The sequence below is a fragment of the Pogona vitticeps genome, chromosome 1 (genome assembly GCF_051106095.1).
Source record: "Pogona vitticeps strain Pit_001003342236 chromosome 1, PviZW2.1, whole genome shotgun sequence".
Classification (NCBI taxonomy): Eukaryota; Metazoa; Chordata; class Lepidosauria; order Squamata; family Agamidae; genus Pogona; species Pogona vitticeps.
This window is the reverse complement of record NC_135783.1, coordinates 255268694-255291649: the sequence shown is the minus strand read 5'-3', so window position 1 is coordinate 255291649 and position 22956 is coordinate 255268694. Positions and strand designations below refer to the sequence as shown.

The 22956-nt window shown below is 38.9% G+C and overlaps 1 protein-coding gene and 1 long non-coding RNA gene across 25 annotated transcripts in view; one reads left to right on the top strand and one right to left on the bottom strand.

Annotated features, from left to right (window-relative positions):
- BRSK2 (BR serine/threonine kinase 2) overlaps nucleotides 1-20433 on the bottom strand; it is a 536847-nt gene extending 516414 nt beyond the window's left edge. For all 24 annotated transcript variants that reach the window (XM_020788805.3, XM_020788806.3, XM_020788808.3 and 21 more), the window contains exon 1: nucleotides 19834-20433. In XM_020788805.3, the coding sequence (XP_020644464.3) occupies nucleotides 19834-19927 (94 nt within the window). In that variant the 5' untranslated portion in view covers nucleotides 19928-20433. The remainder of the gene's footprint in view (nucleotides 1-19833) is intronic.
- Nucleotides 20434-20435: 2 nt separating this feature from the next.
- On the top strand, nucleotides 20436-20958 carry LOC144586052 (uncharacterized). Its single transcript, XR_013540760.1, has 2 exons — nucleotides 20436-20569; nucleotides 20755-20958. It is a non-coding gene; the product is annotated as an uncharacterized LOC144586052 (long non-coding RNA).
- The last annotated feature ends 1998 nt before the right edge of the window (nucleotides 20959-22956 follow it).

Here is a 22956-nt window from a genome sequence, read left to right as displayed (position 1 = left end):
TTCATGTTAAGGAATCATACATACATACATACATACATACATACATACATACATACATACATACATACATACATACATACATACATACATACATACATACATACATACATACATAGATAGATAGATAGATAGATAGATAGATAGATAGATAGATAGATAGATAGATAGATAGATAGATAGATAGATAGATAGATAGATAGATAGATAGATAGATAGATAGATAGATAGATAGATAGATAGATAGATCTTCAGCAAGATGGCAGACTTGAGAAGCAAGGAAAAAGTAAACCATGAGCCTTTCATTTGTTAGAGTACTAGTAAGCAAAGTGTGATTATTTGTTGGACCAGGACTGCCAGTGTTCATCACTAGCAATGCTGTCTAGGTCTGACGGGAAATACAGCTGAACAACAACTGAAGAGCTCATCTGTTACAGGAATATATAATCAGCGAAGGTTCAAAAGGACAAATTCCCCACACAGAAATTTTAATGGAAAGCCTTTTGCTATTTAAGCTGTCTCTTCTTGAAGCCTTGAGAGAGGATAACAGTGATTAAAACTGTAAAGCCAACAAAATTTAGAATACTATTAAAAGATAAAGTAACATTTAAAAGCTTAAGAAATTATTCTAGACGAAGAGCAACTTAAATCCAGAGGTGGACAGTGATCAAAATGGAAGGTGTACCCCAGAGCAGTGGTCCACCCAGGACCACCCAGTGGTCCACACACAACCAGTATAAGCTTGGTGTTTACAGAAAGCCACACCATTTATAGAAATGCTGTAACTTGGATTTTGATTACTCTACATGAAAAGTAAATCATATAGTTAAGCAATGTATACTGAGACCTCCATATTGTATACGGACAACAGAGCCAAGAGGGACATTTTAGATTGCAGTGGAACAAAGGAAAAGATACAGCATGTATCAATTCTCATACAGCTGAGGCCTGTGCTAATGAGAACAGGTACATGTAGTCAAACCCAGTACTGTCAAACCCAGTTACTGGCTGCTCCAGCAGGAAGTCACTTTCCAGAGCATCTACCAGAGTTCTTACTATGACCTCTAAACTGATAATCCAGAGACTGACTGTGGATTGGTTCATTTCCTCAGATGAGGCACACAGTCCCCTTTGCTGGCTTGTAGCAGAAATACACTAAGTAATAAGCCAACAGAAAGGATGATGTGCTTCAGCTAAGCGGTCAACAGATCCACAGGAGCTACCTCCATGTTTTATACCATCCTTGCCTGATGAAGAGTTTCAGTAGCATTCAAAAGCTTGTCTTCTTTGTAACTCTCTAAGGACCCAATCCAGAATATTATTTCTATCATGGATCACACAGCTACTTTTTTTTTTACTCTCCTTAAAATATTTTTTTCCTGAAAATTGGGGGGGGGGGGGCGATATAGGGATATTTAACATTAGATTCAGAAGGTAACCAGAAGATACTTTCATTAACGACACAGCAAAGTTTTATCAGAGGGAGTGCACTTGGTCTATCTTCAACTTCAAGCTCCACACCAAGACAGTCTGTGATTATTTCAGCATTATGGAATCCCTTGCAGCTTAGAGATTAGGAGATACAAGAGAAACAAATACAGGAGCTCCAGCGTTTTATTTTATTTATTTATTTATTTATTTTATTTCTATCCCGCCTATCTGGTCGTACTAGACCACTCTAGGCGGCTTACAACAAACAACAACAACATAATTTTAAAACATTACAATTTAAGAAAGATAGAAATTAAAAAGATATAGAGAGAAAATCGTCAACATTGTACTACCTACAAGCAAAATGAATGAAGAACACACAGGCAGAGGTGAGAAAGTTAGCAGGAAGGAATTAATATGCCGCATTAATGGTTGTGTCACTGCCTGTGCAAAAGAATTCTGCTGCCAGTAACAGCACATCGCTGCTGATTAAAGACTTTATTTTGCTATTTGGGGTGCAATATGGCTTGTATACAATGTGACAAAGTCAGGTGCACTCCCAAATCACAAAAGGAATCCTTTAATCATCACCAATCTGCCATCAATCATAACATTATTCCTGTCCAGGCAGATCCCACCCAACAGGATTTCAAATAATTTTAGTATGCTAAAAAATTGAGTTTTACTATGTTCACACTGAAAGGGAGATTTTCAACGATTTACAATACATGTAATAGTGAGAGATTAGGAATGGCCCAAGATCATCATCAGAGATTTACAGCTCTGTGGTGACTAGAACCTGTCTCTCAAGTCCTGCTCCAATACTTGGAGCCTCGGGGGCGCAGTGGTTAAACTGCTGTACTGCAGCCAAACTGTGCTCACAACCTGGGGTTCAATTCCAGGTAGCTGGCTCAAGGTTGACTCAACCTTCTATCCTTCCGAGGTCAGTAAAATGAGTACTCAGCTTGCTGGGGAGGCAATGTGTAGCCTGCATAATTAACTTGTAAACCACCCAGAAAGTGCTTGAAGTGCTATGGGGCAGTATATAAGCAGCTCACTTTTTTGTGCTTTTTACTTCTACAGCTAGACCTCAAATGTATGACTCAGCAGGTAATATTTCTTTAACTCTGATGCCAAATATTAATGCAAAAATGCAAATTTATGTGTCAGTTGCTTTCTTTAGAAAATTAAGTTTATTTATTTATTCATTTAGATGCTGCCTTCCTTCCATAGGGGATCTGAGGCAGCTCACAACAGATTAAACCTATAGAACAGATACAATTTTAAAACAATATATAAATATATTAAAAACAATTAAAAATTCTCTTTCTGCCAATAATTTCTAGTTTAAATATTAATTTCATTATGCTATTTCCAACACTGCATATAGGAGGTGGAAAGGCTGTTGTGTGGAACTCAGTAGACTCATTGAGATCAATTGTTCTAATGAGTCAGTTATAGCCTTTCACAATAAAGATTGACAGAATCTGGTTGTCCTGTAATGGTGATACCTCAGCACCCAACACAAATGAAAGCCTTGTTCTTGTTCAACAAAAAAAGCAATTTAGGCTCTAGGTGGTATTTCAAGCATTGCTTATTTAAAGGACATTCAAATCTCTGCACTTTGCACAGCCAATTAATAGGTGACAAGATTTACTTTGATTACATTAGGAGTCAAGAAGGAGTTAAACATTTAAAATTTCAAGAGGTTGAATGGTAATATTTACACTAGTAACTTTTAGAGCACGTGCACATTCCCCTGTCTATTTCAACAGAGTAATTTGGTTGGATGTGCATTAAAATCTTGGTCAATTATACTTACTAGCTTACCTTTCATATAAAGATGAAAGGACAAACAAAATGGCAGACAATTAGATACTCTTGGGAAACATTTACCAAATATGCAAAGCTACTGATGACAGAGCCAAGGATGAAACTGATAAAGTCTTAACCTCACAATTCTGGTATTATCAACTGGATTATGGTATCTTTTAATACTACATGTTTTAAATATCCACTTTATTGTTTTCATTGGTGATACAACGTATTTCCTCTCTGTACCAGTAATAGCATTAAAATAGATATAGCTCACATTTAGTCTGTCATCTTGACACTGATCTAAACGGAATGTCCAAGGACGGCACTATAGAGTGCTGATTGCATGAATAAATGTGCATTCTTCTTTAATGATGATGATGATGATTGCGTGCCATCAAATCAGTTCCAAATCATGGTGACCTTTTCAGAGTGTTCTTGGTAAATAATAATCAGAAATGGTTTATCATTCCCTTCTTCTGGGGCATTCTGGGACTGTTCAGTTTGTTCAAGGCTACACAGGTGGGACATTCTCACAGGAGGCATACTGGGAATCAAACTCCCAGCTTTCAACTCTGCAGCCAGATACCCAATTCACTGAGCTATCTAGCTAGCAGGTTCTTCCTTAAATCTTTAATATTATATCTGCTATAAGAAGTGGCAAGTGAGACTCTTCCCACTAAATCTCCTTTCAGGGGGAGAAAAAAGACTTGACAATAATACACCACTGAAGCATGCAAAGCAGAGGGCTGTCCCATGGCAATGGGACTGTGGTAAATACTTCACGCAGCCTGTCCAGTCAGTGGAAGTGGTGGCAGGTAGCGAGGATACCACATACCCAGCAGATGTATATACTGTATAGTTCACTATTGATGTGGGTTATGTAGAATCATGTTCTACATTTTAATTGGTATGATTTGTGGGCTTAACAATTGTGTACTCATATGCTAACATCTGCTCATTTCTGTGGACTTAAAACAGAGAATTAAACATTCATCAACCATAAACCATGCAGCTGGCATAGAACCATTTATGATTCAATTTTAATGATCTGGACAAGATGGTGGTAAAGCTATATATGAACACTGGAACAATAGTTGGATGTGGGGTTACAGCAGAACAGTGCTGTTGTTTCCTTGAAGGTATATCCATAACTGTGCTTTATGGTCACATGAACCTTTAGGTAACAACAACTGACAATTACAGGACTGACATTTGTCAGAGGTACTTTGTAACTAGAAACACACTTCCCTTTGGCTTTGGTTCTTAATGGTTAATAATGAGCTGGACTATACTAATTTTCACAAGCAACACAGTCATCAATGGAGAATTGTTGGACATGATGCTTTTCAAAACCTGTATTATCTTGAGTTCCCAATTTTCCTGCAGCATGGTTTCTTTGTAGGAAGACAGTTCAGGAGTCTTGTGGTATGTGCAATTTTACAAATATGCAGATTGTTAATAAACAGTATAATAATTATGCAAATTAGGAAGTAAATAAAAGTTAAAACTACTTTACACAACCAAAGAGGATATTTGCAACAATATTCCTATGCTAATCTGATACATTATTATAGGAGCTTGATATGGTCTTGGGGGGGGGGATTCTAATCTTAATATTTTTAAAAAATAAGATACATATATCCTATCACAAGCTGAACAAAGCTAAATTCACATGGTATTATGGACATATGAGGAAGTAAGCTGAAACAAACTCATTTTCTACATTTCTAACAGATTACTACTCATCATAAGAGGGGGTGGAGAACAAGAATTCCAAAAGGATCTCTGAGTCACAAAGATGTATTTGGGGATTGTATGTGCCCAATGCATCTTAATGCTGCCCTTCTTTGACATGTACACAATGAAATCAATTATACAACTTCATTCAGATTTCATGAAACTAGACAAAGATATTTAGAGAGTGAATATTTCTAGTTCCTAGCACCATGCAGCTTTTTAGTGGGTGGATGTGGGGAATTAAAATGGAAAATAAATGTTAAGAGTGATCAAGGAAAGCAGTTTGAGAGACTCAAGCACATCCCACTCAAAGATGTTAGTACACTGTTTCTATAATAGGACGCATTGCCATGTGACTGTATTCACATTATGCTCCTTTATCATCTAAATTATGTTCTTCATATTAAATTCTAATCTATTGATGATAGCAAGGTTACAGGCATCTATTTCATCCCACGATATCAGCTAGGGTGATACCATGGGCAGCAATTAATTACTTCAGTCTTAGAAACTGAAAAAGACAATTGGATAAAACTCATGGAAGAAATAAAAATGTCAAGAAATAGTCAAAAGGCCTGGCGGTTATTAAAGCAGATTAACAATGACCCATCTAAAGTCACGGCTCATGTAAGCACTTCAGTTAATCAAATAGCCCATCAACATCTTATTAATGGCATATCTGATGATTGCCATAGGAAGTCAAACTTGAAAAAAAAAACAAGCAACTCCAGACTAATGGCCTTACAAAACCATTCAGTTTAAGCAAACTGGAAAAGGCTATTCCTGCCTACAAAAACAGCATGGTCTGGATGACATCCGCATAGAACAGATAAACATTTCAGCACAGTAACAAAGAAATAGTCCTTAATTTCTTCAATAATTGTCTTGATGCTCTCAGGATGCCAAAAATTCAGAGAAAGTCACAAGTGGCAACAGGCTAGCTTTAGCCCTAAGAAGAATTGTACAACACAAATACTACATTTAATACAACATATAGAGGTCAGCTTTGAAATGAGGAAGATCACAGAGATAGCTTTTGTTGACCTCTCAGCCACATATGATACTGCTCACCATCAAGTATTATTGCAAATATTCCATAGTGCAAGAAGGAGCACAAACTGACTAAAAGAACAGAAACACTTCGGGAAAATTGCAGATTTTTCATTAACTTTCAAGGACAATACAGTTGATGAAAGGTTCAAAAGAATGGTCTGCCCCCGGGCAGCACACTGTTCCTATTTTATTTTTGGTGACATCTATATCAACAATCAACCACTACTTCAAGGCAACAATTTTTTTCTTTGCACTGACTATCTCGCAATTATTGCTCAGTTGAACGGTTTTCAAGTGGTGGAACATGCCCTACTGGATGCACTAGCAGAATCTGGTGCATATTATCCACTGTGTAATTAATTATCTGCCATATTGGGAAACAAAGTTCTTTAGGCTTTCCAGGGCCTAAGCACGGGCATATATATGAGCCTTTCTCATGCATATGCTAGTCCAAAGGACTTCTAATTAACCAGCTGGAGACTTAGGTTTATGTGAGTTGTTATGTGCATGTCAAAGTAAACCTGAAAAACTGGTGTCTCCTAAATGGGTTTATATCATAGTTTTGAAATGCACACAAAAACACATATTCATTTTTTTACTCCCATGAAAGCTTGTACTGCAAAACTGCAGTATTACAAATGGCCACAGCCTCAGGAGATAGGGAAGCTGTTGTTGATAAATTGCGCAAGCAGCCAGAAGCGCATTTACTAAATGGATGTCTGAAAATAGTTTCGACTAACCTCTGAAAAGTTAAATAAATAAAAAGTGAAACACTTAACTGAAAATACAATCATACCTGCAATCCTGGCATCCTAGGTGAAGTACAAATGTATAACGGGATGCAGATGAGATGGACAGGGGATGACCATTTTTTTGTGAATCTTTTTCACTCACCAGTTATGAAAGTATCAAAGCCCTTTAGCATGGTTATTAACAGCCATATCTTCCAGTATAATTAAACCAGACTGCTGGCCATCTATTGTTCATCTCATCTTCCTTCCCTGTCAATTCAATTCAGAGATTAACTTCTACTATGTTTACTATGCTTCTGTTCTATACGAATAATACGCTGGGCAACATACTAGCACCGATGTAGCCTAAACTGCCTAAATGGTTCATAAAGGAAATGTTGTAGCAGAGGATCTCTAGCAGAGGCTCTCTCCTATTGCCCCTACTGGCATAAGATAACAGAGAGAGCATTGCAAAAGCGTGTTTTGGTGCCTACAGGAACTGATTTCCTCTTGATGAAGAGCATAGCTTGCACTGGAGTTTGTCTTCTTTGATTAGATGCCACTTTGTATACATTATATCGACTGAAATCTGGTTCAGGTTAGCAGAAATGTGCTGGGTCTTACACTCCAGCAGCCAGAGTAGCACAAATGATTGTGCAGTTCATGTCACAGTTGTGCAATTAACTATGTGGTTTGCAATTGAAGTTGCACAACTGAATGCATGATCCACACATCAGTACTGTTGTGCAAGCCACCTGTGGAAGTATTTTGTGGATATTTCTTTCACAGTACCATTTTTTTCTACTACTTTCACAGCTTCACATTACACACGTGTAGCTGCACAAGATTTCAGCCTTCTTTTTTTAAAAGGATCACTACACAAATCAGCTCTAGCAACTTGGGTTTCATGATACATTTCCAGCAATTGCCCCTAATCTTGAAAAAGATGACTAGAATATTTAAAACTCAGCTTTCCATGGGCATCTTTTTAGTCACCTTTAATCCACTGGCATTTTTAATAATTATATTTCATAATGTGGACATATAGAATATATTATTGCCTATTGTGACTGGTAACAACTCAAACAAAAGGAAAGTAGAAACCTTCTCCCCTCCAGATGCTATGAACTATAGTACTGTTCTTATCATACTACATTACTGGTTGCCATTGCCTAAAGCTGATGGGACTTCAAGAACAACTAGAATACCACAAGTTCCATAGTTGTGGAATAGAATCCTTACAGCCTGTTTTCTCATGTCTGCTGTCTGCTATCTTTATCTGGAGATGCCACGCTCAAGGATAGAACTAGTTCCATGAAAAGCAAAAACTTTGCTACAGATCTATAAAATTTTCCGTAAGTTATAAAAATCACCTAGAACCCAGAGCTGCATTTGTATATCTATGTTAGAGCAAGTATACATAAGTAGTGCTCAGATGGTTTGATGCAGCCATAACTTATAGGCTTGCTGTGCAATTGCCATACTACCCAGATTTTGGGGTTTTCCTGGATTTATTATATTTTATACACCATGTCTTAGAAGAGCAAGAAGAGTTGTATCAAAATAAAAGAAGCTTCTGTTTGTTGTTATTATTGTTTTTATTGTAGTAGTAGTTCTTGTTGTTGTTGAGGTTATGCTTATGGTTGATGTGAATATTAAATTTCCAGGAAGAGGTTTCAAGCAAAGATACCGAAGTTATAATTGTCCTTTTCGAAGAACTAATTCTACATCAGTTATATTATAAAAAAATTATTTGGCTCTGAACTGCTTACTCGGATATTTATTGTATTCAATTAAGTGGATCCTACATTAATAGGGTAGGATTTTGGAAGGAGGTACCATATTGGATTGACACCTTCTCTCTGTGTACTATAAAAAGTCAATGTGGCAAAGAGAGGGAACTTACATTTTTTTTAGTCATAATAGAATGTTCAATCTGTACCTCTGAAGAAAATATCCATTTCCGCCCTAGATTTCTGCAATTTACTTTCATTTCACGACACTGTCATTCTTGTGGTATTGTCATGGATTTATAGGAGAGTTTTGCCATCAGTAAAAACTGATGGCAAAAATCAACAGCTATTTCATGAGAATATCACCAGAAGCCTGTGTGACAAAATGTTATTAAACCTTTATTTAAATGCACTAGCAGTGTACAGGTCTACCTCCCATAGCTCCCTTTCCCCCATTTTATTCCACAAACATACCTGTAAGGTATGTTTGGATGAGAAGTAGTGACTGGCCCAAGAAATGAGTTGTGTGACTAGAGAAGGGCATTTGCATTAAGCTCCTCATTTTTTTAAAAAAATGCAATATTGCAATCCTAGTTAAATGGGACTACTGAATTCAAACTCCCATCTCATCCAAAGTATTTAATGCCAAAACTGGCAATCTCTTTGCTGGGTATGAGCACACACACACATATACCTATGCTACACTGGAATGGATTATAAAATGATGTATGAAACATCTGTATGATGTATGAAATACACAAAGCATCTCAATTAATCAATCAACAAAATTAAAAGACAATGTCATATCAGATAAGCCTATCATAAGTAAGTACATAATTTAACTGTGAATAGAAATGCACCACATTCAAATTACAAATAACATTGAGGAAATCAACATCTGGTTCCCAATGTTCCATGCAAGAAAAAGACATTTAATTCATTGAATCTATTATCTGGTATCACAATTCAGTTTATTTTGTGCACGGTAGCGAAGGACACTCACCACGCTTCTTTTAGAAATATGTACATTTATGTGGCCAAAGAAATGCTAAGGAAAAGGGAAGGAGTATCTGAGCATTCAGCGAGTAGACTGGCATTCTATGTCAGTAATCTGGTTCAAGTAGTTCTACCTGCAGAACAGGAGTGATGACCCTGGCCACAGCAGATTGCTGCTAATTTAAAATTTCCAATTTTTTAATTGTGAAAAGCCTACAACTTTGTATCATTGATTGTGAGCTGTGAGCATCCCCAAATCAAGAAAGGAATGCTTCAATTAGCAGCAATTTGCCATGGCTGTTGCCATCACTCTCTTTGTTCAGACAGAGCTACAGAGCAGGATACTGGTTCATGTGTTCAGGGCAGGAAACAGAAATCCAGCCTACAGCCCTAAATTGATATTCAAATGATCTAAGTTTGGGGAGTGCCCACAAAATTTGTGTGTTGTATTATGTTTTTTCCTTCAAAGAACAACATATGTTTGGGTTCGTTTGGGTATTTTCAAAGCTGTATTTAGGGTTACTGCATTATACTTTATAACCCACCAATCTACAACAGAATACAATAAAACTCCATAAAACAATTTGCTTAGAGTTGTAAAAAAAAGTTTCCTCTTCCCAGATACAGGTATGTCAGTTAGAGGCTAAGCTGACAACATTTCTGTCTGTCAGACCAACATAGAATAAACTGCCCAGACAAATATGGCTGCCATTTCCACAACACTGCTCACAGGTCCAGGCCCAGTCTATTACATATATAGAAAACAGAATAGATGGCTTGGCCTTTGTTTTCACCTAAACAGTAAAACTGTGGCAGTACAACAGTCCAAACTGCCTGCCTGCCTGCATGCTTGCCTCATTTTAGAACCCACTTGGTTGACTACCTATGACCTAGATCCAACAACTGCCCTCGGGGACCATGGACTAGACAGGACTCTTTCACATACTGTATAAGTAGTCTAGTCTGACACTGCGCCACTGAAGATACCACCCTCACATATCTTTGTGCTGATCTACTGCGGCAACCAGCATTTACATATTGTTTAAATCTGACAAGGACAACACTGCTGTAGTCTTCCATCAACAAAAACTGCTTAAAACCGCCTTATTCTCAAAACCTTCCTGTGATTTTCTCAGACTGATTTCATAGCCTTTCTCTTTCTCATTTCAGTGAGTTATGCTACCCTTCCATTCACTAAGTAGCAAGCTTACCTCTCTCTACTCTGTTACATAATCTCAGTACTGCTGATAACATTCTGTCTCTCTCATTTTTTCTATCCATCAGCATGCTGTGTCCACTACACATGATCATTAGCAGTACACATTAGGATGTTTCAGTTTCCTACTCCACTGTAGATGAAAGCAGATGACATCTGCTTTTCCACTGATGTCTATGGGCAATGGTGGGACATTTAAAAATAGCTAATCAGCATGACAATGAGAAGGTTTATTATTTTCTGATTCAGTCATTCAACATTCTGTACCAGTAAAACCTTGTTGTTTTAGGATCTATCCTAACATTTAAGGGTCCCCCCCCCCCCGCAAAGTCATTTTTGGCACCTGCAGATGAAAGAGCTACCCATAGTATTCTGCTATCTCCCTTTTGCATGTGGCTGATAACAATTTTGCTACTGATCATGGGAATGGGAGGATTGCAAGTTTGTGAAATGTTTAGGATCATCATTTATATGATACAGCATTTCACTGAATTAGATGAAGCTGATGAGGATATTGCAATATAAAACAAGAAGAGCAAGAACCCAGGTTAAAAAAAAAAACAGTTTCTCAAGTGGAACTTTTGAGATTTCTGTCCTAAGTAATCATTCATTATGTTAATAAATGTTTTTAATTTTTCAGTATTTTCATCCTAAAGCACAACCTCTTCAACAGGAGTAACCCTAGAGTCAGTCCATACTTCAGTCCATTACCCATGTGTTGTTACCATCTGTAACAGAGAACATGTGAAACAACAGTTAGTGTGCTACCAGTCATTGTGGATCAGCTTGCAATCCATTTTAGTTTGTGACATGGTGGATTAAAATCAATGATTTTTTAAAAAAATTTAAAATTGGAGTTTTTTAAATTTAAATCAGTTGTTTTATTTAAATCATATTTTTATTTAAATCAATTTTGAAAATTTAAATAAAATTTATTTTAATGATATGCTTTTTTAGGAAAAATCTATCTAAAGATAGTTTTCTATTTAAGATAAATTATAGTTCAAAGGTTATTCAGCATGAAATAGAAGCATGAAACTGTATATTCATGCAAAATTTATATTTTTGATAAACTAACTCAGTTAATCCAAGTTATCCAAGCTGAGATAACATGCACCTTTTCAGAGAAAAATGATATAAAATAAATAAAGTTCAGGAAAAGACCTTGATTCCATACTTGTTCTGCAAAATCTATGTACAAGCAATGAACACGTTGCCTTAAATGCTAGGATTGAAGTTTGTTTGGAGTGAAATACATCTGTACCAAGCTCTAAGTGCGAGGAGGGAGGGGCTAGCAGCAAAAATGAAAGTGAAATCTTCTGAGCAGCTTTAAAATCTTGAGATTTTTGAGCACATAGATTGAAGTTTTTAAATATATATATATATTGTTTAACCTCATCAGTTAATAAACACTGAAGTTTAAGCAAATACTGTACAAGAATTTGTAAGCTATATCATATTATTGTTTTGGTTAAATAAAACAATTTAAGTAGTTATCCAAATATTAGTGATTAACCTATTAAATTAAAATAAATTCTGATACAGCTGTTTTACTAATCTGACAGGTTATTATTCTAAATGTGAAATCTTCACCTGGTTGCAAATACTAAAAATTACCAGCAAGAATGAATATTTATATTTAAAAATCATGATTTAAATCAGGTCTTACTGACTAGTGATTTAAATCACTATTTAAATCGTGGTTTAAATCAACTTGATTTAAATCAAATCCATCCTGGATTGGGACCAAGTTAGTCTGAACTAACAATTCTTTATTGGCTAAATATAAAAACAATACAAAGACAAATGCTATCTCAACAGCAGAACATCTGAATTGCTTTTTCTGGTGATATCTAAGATTTAGGCGTATAAATAGCAACATTATCACATTTATTTCACAATAAATCAAGAAACAAAGTTGTAGTTTCAAAGTAGTATTAGTGTTCACTCCTAGAAAAGACAGCCATTTTTTATGCTGTTTTTGAGTTAAAATTATTTTTCACCTTGTCTCTAACTGTATCTTGGAATTCCTTAACTGGGAAGTTAGAATGTGGTGGATCCTGTAACATCTACAATTGTTCATAACTTGATACAGTTTTAAGACTCAGTAAGTCCCAGGACTCAGGTATATCCTGAAGAGTAGCAGTGTGACTCAACAGCCTTTAATTTAATGGTAGCTCTTCCACTTATAGCATCAGGGATCAACCAAACATCACAGAGTTGACCTTTCAATGAGACAGACTGAGGTCCCTATCTCATGTGGTAAAGGTAAAGGAAAAGGTTCCCCTTGACAATTTTTGTCCAGTTGTGTTCGACTCTAGGGGGCGGTGCTCATCTCCGTTTCCAAGCCATAGAGCCAGCGTTTGTCTGAAGACAATCTTCCATGGTCACATGGCCAGTGCAACTTAGACACGGAACGCTGTTTACCTTCCCACCAAAGTGGTCCCTATTGATCTACTCGCATTTGCATGCTTTCGAACCGCTAGGTTGGCGGGAGCTGGGACAAGCGATGGGAGCTCACTCCGTCGCATGGATTCGATCTTAGGACTGCTGGTCTTCTGACCCTGCAGCACAGGCTTCTGCGGTTTAGCCCGCAGCGCCACCACGTCCCTCTATCTCATGTGGTACCATAGGTAAAAGGGTAAACCTTGTGTGCCTCCTTACATTAGTGATGTAAATTTTCAGGGTATGGAACAAGGTTTACCCTTTTACCTATCTCATGTGGTACCATAGGTAAAAGGGTAAACCTTGTTCCATACCCTGAAAATGTACATCACTAATGTAAGGAGGCACTATGGTGACTATCTGGAAAGTAGGAGAGCAGTAGCATCTCTCCAGTATCTTGTCTAGTATCTCATTTTGAGGAAATTTCATCAGTGCAAGAGATCCAGCAGCCAGGCAATCTGATAAAACATACCAGCTTTAAAACAAATTTTAAAAAGTCAACACCTCATACAGAAGCATTTGGTTGCCAGAGCTATTCACAAGAGTGGAAGCCTATGGGCGGGCTGTAGATGGCAGCTGCACTCACCTTTCCTTCTCAGCTTGCAAGGCTTCTTGCACCAGCCACTAAACATCATGCCACTCTTCACAGTCTATAACATATGTGCTACTTCTGTACAAAATAATAATATAACAATAAGCTTAGAACTGCAGAGTTGAAGGGACCCTATGAATCATCACGTCCAGCCCCTATCAAGGAGGCAGAGTGGAAAACTGAACTCCTAACCTCAGGGTTTTCCGCAGCCCAATACCTGAACCATTGACCTCTCCAAAATCTTTCACTTCTGAAATACCTCTTGTTAGTATAATATTACACACTCTTCCTTTCAGGCTACAAACCTATTTCTGTACTGAAAGGGCTTAGGTTCCAAAGTATGGTCTCAGACCATATGTTGCTGCAACATAAATAAAGTATCATGCAGAGTGCCATTAAATGAAACCAAGCTTGCTAAGATTCAAAGAAAGCCTTAAAAAAGCAGATTCTGACCCATGCTAGCAAAGCCACATGGTCTCCCAAAATCCTCCTCTGGACTTAGGCCTTGTCCAGAAAAACTGTAGGTGAAGATGTAAAACTATTTTAGAATTAGACTAAGCTCCATTCCCGCAACCTTTCAGGGATGTCATTCTCCTATTGGGACTAGGGTGACAACTGGGTATCTTTGACTAAAATCCGGTAGTAGTTCACAACTAAAACAGGCCCATTGAATCCATGGAGATTTGGTGAGTCAACTCCTCTGCAAATTTCTCCAATTCCATGGACCTATCCTAGCTGTAAAACCTACTACTGGATTTCAGCCATTGGCAAACCAAAATTACCTTACTCTGAAACCCCTATAAGCCGTGTCATATACCGTAGATATTATGTAGGCCGCATTACAAAATAATTTTTATAACTGAACAGTCATCTCTTCTCTCCTTTTAAGGCTCTGATAGCTCAGAGGGCTGAATACTGTATGAAGATCCTTTTCTTGTCAAAGTTCACTATCTATCAATGTTGCTGTGGCCACTTCCATGCTAAAGCCTTGTTTGCCACCAAAGACCCAACTATTCCCAGCCAACATTACCAAAAAGCAGTATCTCCCATTTCTTTTCCAGACAAGCATTACAGTAACACATCACGGTTGAGGACAAAACCACTGAGGGATCCATGAGAACAAACAAACTTTTCCTGTCAACAAAGACCATCCACCTCTATGGCAAAGTCAGCTTTTGTTCCATGTTATGTTATGTACCGTCAAGTCAAAACTGACTTATAGTGGCCCTGACAGAGCTTTCAACGCAAGCAAGGTGTTTAAGGAACATTTTTACCAGTTCCACACCACCAGTGAGTTTCCATGGCTGAGTGAGGATTCAAATCCAGGTTTCCTGAGTCCTACTCCATCAGTCTATCCATTACACCATAGTGGGTATCTTTTCACTCCATAACAGCCTGATTATATGAAGTCTATGCCCAAAGCAGATGTTTTACTTCAGTTTATTATAAAAGCTGGCTCTGTGGATAGAAGTGCCCTTACTTAATGAAGTTCCATTAAGCTCAGTAGGATTCATTCCTAAGCAAGTAAACTCAGAATGTGGAGCACATTCACTAGTGTATATTTTTAAGTACTACCAAAATCTAGATGTGTTCCAAATAAGAAATTAAAAATAACTAATTGGTAAGAAGACCAATGATTTCCTCATCAGGATGTCAATTAATAAAAACTAAAACAACACAGATAACTCACACTTGGATGGCTCAGTGGTTTAAATACCTGGCTGTGGAGGTTGAGAGTTCAATTCCCCATTGTGCTTCTGGCGAGCAGAGCCAGCCTGTATGGCCTTGGGCAAGTTGCACAGTCCCAAGACACCCCCAGAAGAAGGGAATGGTAAAGCACTTCTGAGTATTCACTGCTTAGCAACCCTGCAATGGGTTGCCATAAGTCATAACTGACTTCACAGCACCTGATGCTGATGATTATCTCACATGTTAGTATTATTACCACAGAGCGGGATATGACAACAGTTGAAATTAAGTGCAGTACCAGAACACATGACATTTCAAGCTATTGTTTTTAATATTGAGGACATGTCTCAAATAGGAATAAAGAGGTCAGAGTATGCAGAAAGACTACCTTTATATAAATTTGAGTAAAGGGTTGAAATCTGTGAAATGCTGTTTCACAGAAAATATCCTATGAAACAGATTAAGAACTCATTTTGTTTGAATAATAAATCTGAATGTTTGTACTTTATACCTAATTTGTTATCTAAGCACAAATGTTTTCTGATGTGTTACTGAAAACAAAAAAGTGCATCCCTTTTTGTTCATTATTGTTAATTACAGTGCAAACCTCCCATAATTAAGCTACAGTGTAATTCAATGCAATATAAAACATCTCCTCCTCATTCCTTTAAATTCCAGTATTTTTAAAGACGGTTCCTCATAATACAGTTTTAAATATATGATTATTAGATTGTTTCACTGCTTCATGTCTCTTTGCCCTTCGCTCACTGAATGCACATTTTTTCAAGTACACTTTTAGGAAACAATAGTAGAACCCCTTGGAACCCTGCCTTATGCAATAACAAATGGGCAATTGTCTTACCACAGTGGTCTAATTTAATTATACATGCATGGAATTCTTACACTGCATTATAAAGAATTTCTTCCCCCAGCTCTTGCCACACAAGCCATATTATGGAAAGGCTGTATGCAAATGTTTTGCAGCCTTTTGCTCAGTTCCCCTCTCTTGCTTTAGAAAGCAGGAGGCCATAATCCTCCCTTTGTGACATCAATCATTTTCTGCAGGCCTGATGTGCCAGGTCTGGAGGCTCCTCAGGACAAGCTTTGCTTTCCCTGCTTTGAATGAGAATCAGCACAGTCATCATCCAGTCTTTGAAATGCATCCTGAGTACATTTTGCCAGGTCAGTTTTACATACCCAGGACCAGATGCCACCAACTTCCACTGACAATACAGACACAGCATCTGGGCTTCTGTGCAAAAGCCAGCAGGGTCCTGTCTGTAAACATTCCTTGTTTCACAGTCATTAGGAACAGTAACATTACAGAGCCTGCATGGAGGTTAAAGCAAGCTACTCAAAGTTTAGCTGACACCTGAAAATCCTCCTTTCCTTGCAGCTTCCACTGCTTCCCCGATTCCTCCTCCTTCTTTTAATCTCATGTTTTACAGAAAGCCTGTCCCTTCAGAGGTGTGGGCAAAACTTCCTAAAGGGAGTGCTTCATAAAGAAACATGCTACAAGACCAGGTTTCACCTACTTAAGAAAAGAGCATAGGGGGAGTCTGAACAGTTATAACAATTGCAATGGCCCAGCAAGCTATGGATAATAGTACATTTTCTGAGCTGTGATGCATTTGACCAAATTACCTTTCTGCAAAGAGGCAGAAAGAACCTTCCATTTCCCTCTTGCCATCATGCAATATTATGATCTGATTCATCACAGCACTGGCCTCAACGCAGAATGCCTGTACAATATTATTAAATTACCTGCCACTTCAGCATAACAAGGTTATGCAGACTCCAGCATCTGAATTTTTATAGTCTGCCCTATCAGAAGCTTACCATCTCTCCCTAAGAAACACAGAAGTGATGGACACAAACCTCATGGCTTGGCTTGTGAACTCTGAATCTTTTTAAGGAACCCAAATGTTGATGTTCATCACTTTCAAATATATTCAGGTCAAAAACAGTTGAAAAACAAAATGTTCCATCCTTATGCATCTTTACTTTGGAGAAAGTCTCACTGATCAGTTCAATAGGATTTGCTCCAAAGAAGTACTGGCCCGTAAAAAAGACCCGAGAGATATTTTGGGGAACTTCTACATTTTATGTCCGTACGTTACATGAACATGTGTGCCTATGAATGGAAAGCACAAAAGCCTACGGATAATCAAAAAGTAAGGTCACTAAGAGCAATCTTTGCTGTAGTTTAGTTTATCAAAGAGCTGAAAAGGCAGGCAGCAGCAAACCACACTTCCTCCCCCCCCCCCCACTCTCTAATCACTTAGGAGGAAGATAGGAAGATTAGCAAGGGGAGGGGGAGGGGAAATTGCTGCTAACACTTTAGGAGCATAATACTGCACATTGTGATTTGGACCCAAAGCTTATAAGTCTATGCTCACTTACTTAGCAGTAAGTCTTGCTGAACTCAGTAGGACATACTTCTGAGAAAGCTGGCATAAGGAACAGCCCGCAATATAGCTAATGTTACCGAGTATGCAATAAAATACACTTTTTCTCATAGATGGGCATTAGGCAGAATGGAAACTCTCTGAAGGTAGAAGGTAAAAACTGTGTAGCAGGGATAAGGCCTATCTAGGAACCAACCAATAGTATATGGCAAGCGATCTTCTCTAGATACAGGACTATTTTTATTGGCGCATCATGATATTGCAATCATTTTGGTGAGAGTTTTATTCTCCTTGGTTCTTTTTTATATCAAGATATATTTCATGGTGAATCAGGTTCATGAGAAGGAGGATTTTTTTACTCAACACTGTTAAGAATTAAGGGGAGCAGATGTATTAAGCCACTGCAGTAGGGGAGGAGGAGGAGGATGAAACAAATAAAAGTCCCTTTCCATTTTAAAGCAGTGCCATTCTCATAACAATTCCATTCTACAAATGGTTGCTATGGGGTTTAAAGAGAAGGATGGGGGGTAGTGGTTTTCAATCAATCATTGCAGAAAAGCTTGGTCCCTTTCAGAGAAAGATCTGGATTTCAACTCAGTCCCTAAGAAAATTGCAGGGACTGCAGAGCTGCTGCCATGCAGGGCAGCAAGAAAACAGGCAGAACAGAGGCAGCAGCTGGAGATGGAAACGCCTATTAAATCCTTTAGACAACAGATGGGCAAAGCTAGGCTGTCGTTTAAAAAAAGCAAAAAGCAAAACACAATGCACCATGTTTTATTGTCCCACCATTATGAACAACACTTAACACCCACAAGCCTCAGAGAAGACCTATCTGATGTGTGCTCATAACCCTCCTTCTCTAAAAATGTCACGCCAGAAAGATTCAAACCCATTTCTGGGGGTACTGAGCGATATCTGGTGGCCAGACAAGATTGCCCGCTGCACCTGTTATGAAAAGGGGGGGGGGCTAAAAAAATCAGGAAAGACCGGCAGGCAGACATCTGACATTTCTGCAACGCTCCCCTCTTTGCAATTATACTGTTCTGCTGCCCTTGAAGTAAATCTACCAACACAGACAACCAGCGAGTCCAAATCTTCAATGCACGGAGGGGATCTAATTATGTCACATAGGGAAAAAGCACCTGCTCCCTGCTAATGCCCTGCACTACATTCCCTCCTTTCATATTGCTTGCCATTGTTCCTTAAAGGTAGCAGCAGCAGCAACAAACCACTGGCAACAAACTGAAGAACAGGGAATCCTGAATTAGTCCATGAAAATACAGTGAGATTAAAACAAAATAATATGGCCAGAGAAGGATTTGAAATGTGGGGGGAGGGGTTTGTTTTGTTGCTTCTGATGACTTTTCCCATTTCTCATAGTGCAAGAGACGCTTTCCAAATAATGAATGAAGGCAGTGTCATAGATTGCACGAAACATCTCCCCCTCACACAGACCCCAAACATCGTACCTCCACCAGCTGCACCTTAAGGACTACACCCTTTTCAATCATGATGTCATAAAACACTGCTGGTAACTCCCAGCTTCCTCCTCTTTTCACTGTCTGCTATGTGCCACTCAATGTGATTGAATTCTATTTTTTTTAAAAAAGGAAAACAATGAAAGTGGTGCCCCGAATCAACACAAAATTCACCAGCAGACGAGCATCTTCTCTCTCTCCCCCCCCTTCCAGTCAATCAGCCCCTCCCCGCACGCACTTTGACTGGCATCAGAACACCACCCCTTTCCAGGAGTGATCCACACAAAGCAACCTGGGCTTGTTAAAACAAGATTTAATTTGCCCCCCCCAAAAAAAAACACCCAAAACAAACCAGACGGAGCGACAGAGAGAAACCACCTTACAGTCATGCAAGCTACCCATCAGCCAAAGACATGGAAACGACCAGGGAGCCTAGGCTCTCCTAGCTCCATCATCTCCGCAAGTGCTTGCTACCTTCTCTCTGGGGTGGCTGCTGCAAAAGAACCAACCTGTCTGTCCTTTGCCCAGGGTTTTCTCCAAACGGTAGGGTCCAACATATTGTGCATGCTGAGCTCCGCTGCCTTCTTTGCCAGTAGATGTCATTTCTACCTGGCGCTCTGTAATTCTGCGAGGTTATGTCTTGTGCTGTGGTTGGGGAATCTCGGGGCTCTTTTTCACTGCAGTTCTTTAAATTCCCACTTTGCCGCTGTGCAACCAAAGCATCCAGCCCGCCTCACACACTCTCTCACACACACACACACTCTTCGGCTGATCTTAGTCCACTTAGCTGAAGAGTCGCTCGTCCTTCTTCTTCTTCTTCTTCTTTTTTGTTTCCCCTCTTGTTTGCTGCCTGCCTAGGAAAGGGATGGCCGGGAGCAGGTCTTAGCCAGTGTTTAGCACAGGGGTAGGAAATCTAAGATCCAAGCCTGAGAAGAAGATGATGCATGGTGCTGGTCATCAGCACTCCCGCACGCCTTAGTTCTTCTCTCTAGGAGCTGTTCAAGGGAGAGCTGAGCGCTGGAGCAGCGGAAGAGCTGGGGCCCGCCGCTCCGACTGACAGGAGAGGCAGCCAATCCCTGACAACACCTTAGCCTGCCTCTCCCCCCCCCAGCCCGCCCGCCCGCGTTCCATCCACTACCTTTTCTTTTCCATCAGCATCAGTTGCTGCCTCTGCCTGCTTCAGAGCATCATAACCAATGGCAACAGCAGTAAAAATGTGAGGGGATTTTTTTCTCTCCCGATAAGGTCAGTAGTTAATCAGGATTTCAAAACTCTGCTCCATTTTAAACTTTACAAGCGCAGGCAAATGAAGCGAGAATCACGTTAATATCTGTAACAAGGATTAATAGGCAATCTTACTGTATGTGCATGGACAAAGATTAATATGTAACAATACTACATATGTTTCTCCATCACTTACATTTAAACAGGTATGACTAAAATGTATCCAGTTCTTTTGACCAAGAGTTATTCAAAGTGAAGGGGAAGGAGAGATTGAGGGAGAGAGGAGAGAGTGAGTGAGACCAGCAAATTCTGTACCAACCTCAACAGAGCAACCAAGCTCTTGAGGTTCAGCCACCCATACCTATGTTGCAAATAATGCCTGCTGAGGTTGTACAGCATGAAAATAAAAATCACACATGGAAAAAAAAATAAGAGGCCTAGTGGGATTTATAGGCGATCCTATGGGTCCGCAGTGATACGTAAACTCATGATTGGTACCAAGGCAGAGTTGGTTTGTAATGAATTCTACGGTAAATTTGCTTTCTAATTATAAGGCCATGGCGTAGGAGCCCTGAAATAAATAAATCACATGGGTGCACATAGGTGAAAACCCATACTCCCCATCATGAAATACAGCTTGATTATAATTAGTTGTTAGAGGAATAAAGGAGTGTTTTTTATCTTTAACCTGGGCCAGCCTAACACTTGTGTAACTGTTCTAGCTGTCAGGGAATTCAGTTATCAAAAAGGTGACACTTTTCCTTCAGCAGGTCAATGGTGCCTATGAACATTAATGATCAAATCATAAAATGATGTAAATCAGAGTAGAAGCTGCTTAACTAGCAGAAGTACATTAGTGTATATGAACTACCAATATATTACTCAAATAAAAGTAACAGCCACTTGATAATTGGTTTGTAGTGAAGTTAAGCTCACAGGCCCAGAGCATTACCACCTTTGAATTGATAGGGACAGTGACATCATCTGCCACCCCTTCAGGTTTCTGCTGTCCTCTCCAAGCTTAGCTAAAATCTTCAGAGTAGCTAAGGGAATGGATTTTCCACAACAATAGTATGTTGGCATGAGCTATTTCCATTGTAAAGGAAATGATTTTTGTGTGGCTTGGATTAATGGACAATTAAGATCCATTACCTTTACAAAAGGATACCCAGTGTGTTATTGTGGATTGAGTAACAGACTGGGACTCAGGAGGCCTGGGTTTAAATTTCTGCTCAGCCATGGGAATTCACTGGGGATGTGGAACTGGTAAAACTATTCCTCAAATATCTCACTTCATTTGAAACTTCTGATAGAGATAAATCAGTTCTGACTCAAAGGCACATAACTTTTCCAAAAAAAAACAACAAAAAACTTATCCTCAAGTGAAGGTGAAAGCTACTAGATGAGGTTTGTTAATATAGAAAATCACAATTGTTTATTTTGTTTTTATTCTCCTTTAGGAAGCTGCTGTTTATGCTTTCACACTGAGCACTGTACTACAAAGTATACCACAGTGCTATTGCATATGGATGTACCCTACTACAAAACACTCCCCCTTTCTTTCCATAATGACTTCCAATGCAAATTCCTTTCAATACTTTTTAATCCTTTTGACATTCTTATGGATATTCTGCACCTCTTCCCTTCATGTATCATGGTCAGAAGAATTGGATGTTTCTATGAGGCAGCTGCTGTTTTCAGAGCCTTATTTATATTTCAGCAATTTAATTACTTCTCTAAGTTCAGTGGAACCAGTCTTAGAGGCCTATAAACATATGGTACAATCTTTGCAAACTCATCTAACATGCTTTAAGATGGATGTAACCATGGTCCCATCCATGGTTACATCCATCTTATTCTAAGCATCTTCCATAATACCTCTTGCCTTTGAGATTTCACATGGTTTTCAAACTCACCTGCTGTCTCCCAGCCCTAAAACAGCATTGTGTTCACAATACATACATATATAATCTTATCTTACTCTCATTGTCTTTACAGTATTATTATTTATTTATGGTGTTTGCATACTACCCTGTGACAAAAAGTTCTCCGGAGACCTCACACAATACATTCTTCCAAATGAATTCATTCTGTCCCAGTCACCTGCAAGGCCCTCCAAGGTGTATTTGCAAAACAGGGTTCATCACCGGGTGACTAAAAAGGCTGAGCGATAACTTGCCTATGTGAACGAGAAGCACAGCACACTCTCTAGTTCAAACATCACAGCAAGAACTTTTACAGCACCTCCCATCATTTCATACACAACAGTTTTTAACTCACACATTCAGCTGCGGATTGCTGAGGCCTGGTTTTCACATGGATGCTCATCAGTCAGCAATTGCAACAACCAGGACTGACCTGGCATGCATGAATGGGCCATCACAGTTAACAGTTGCAGACCATCTCGC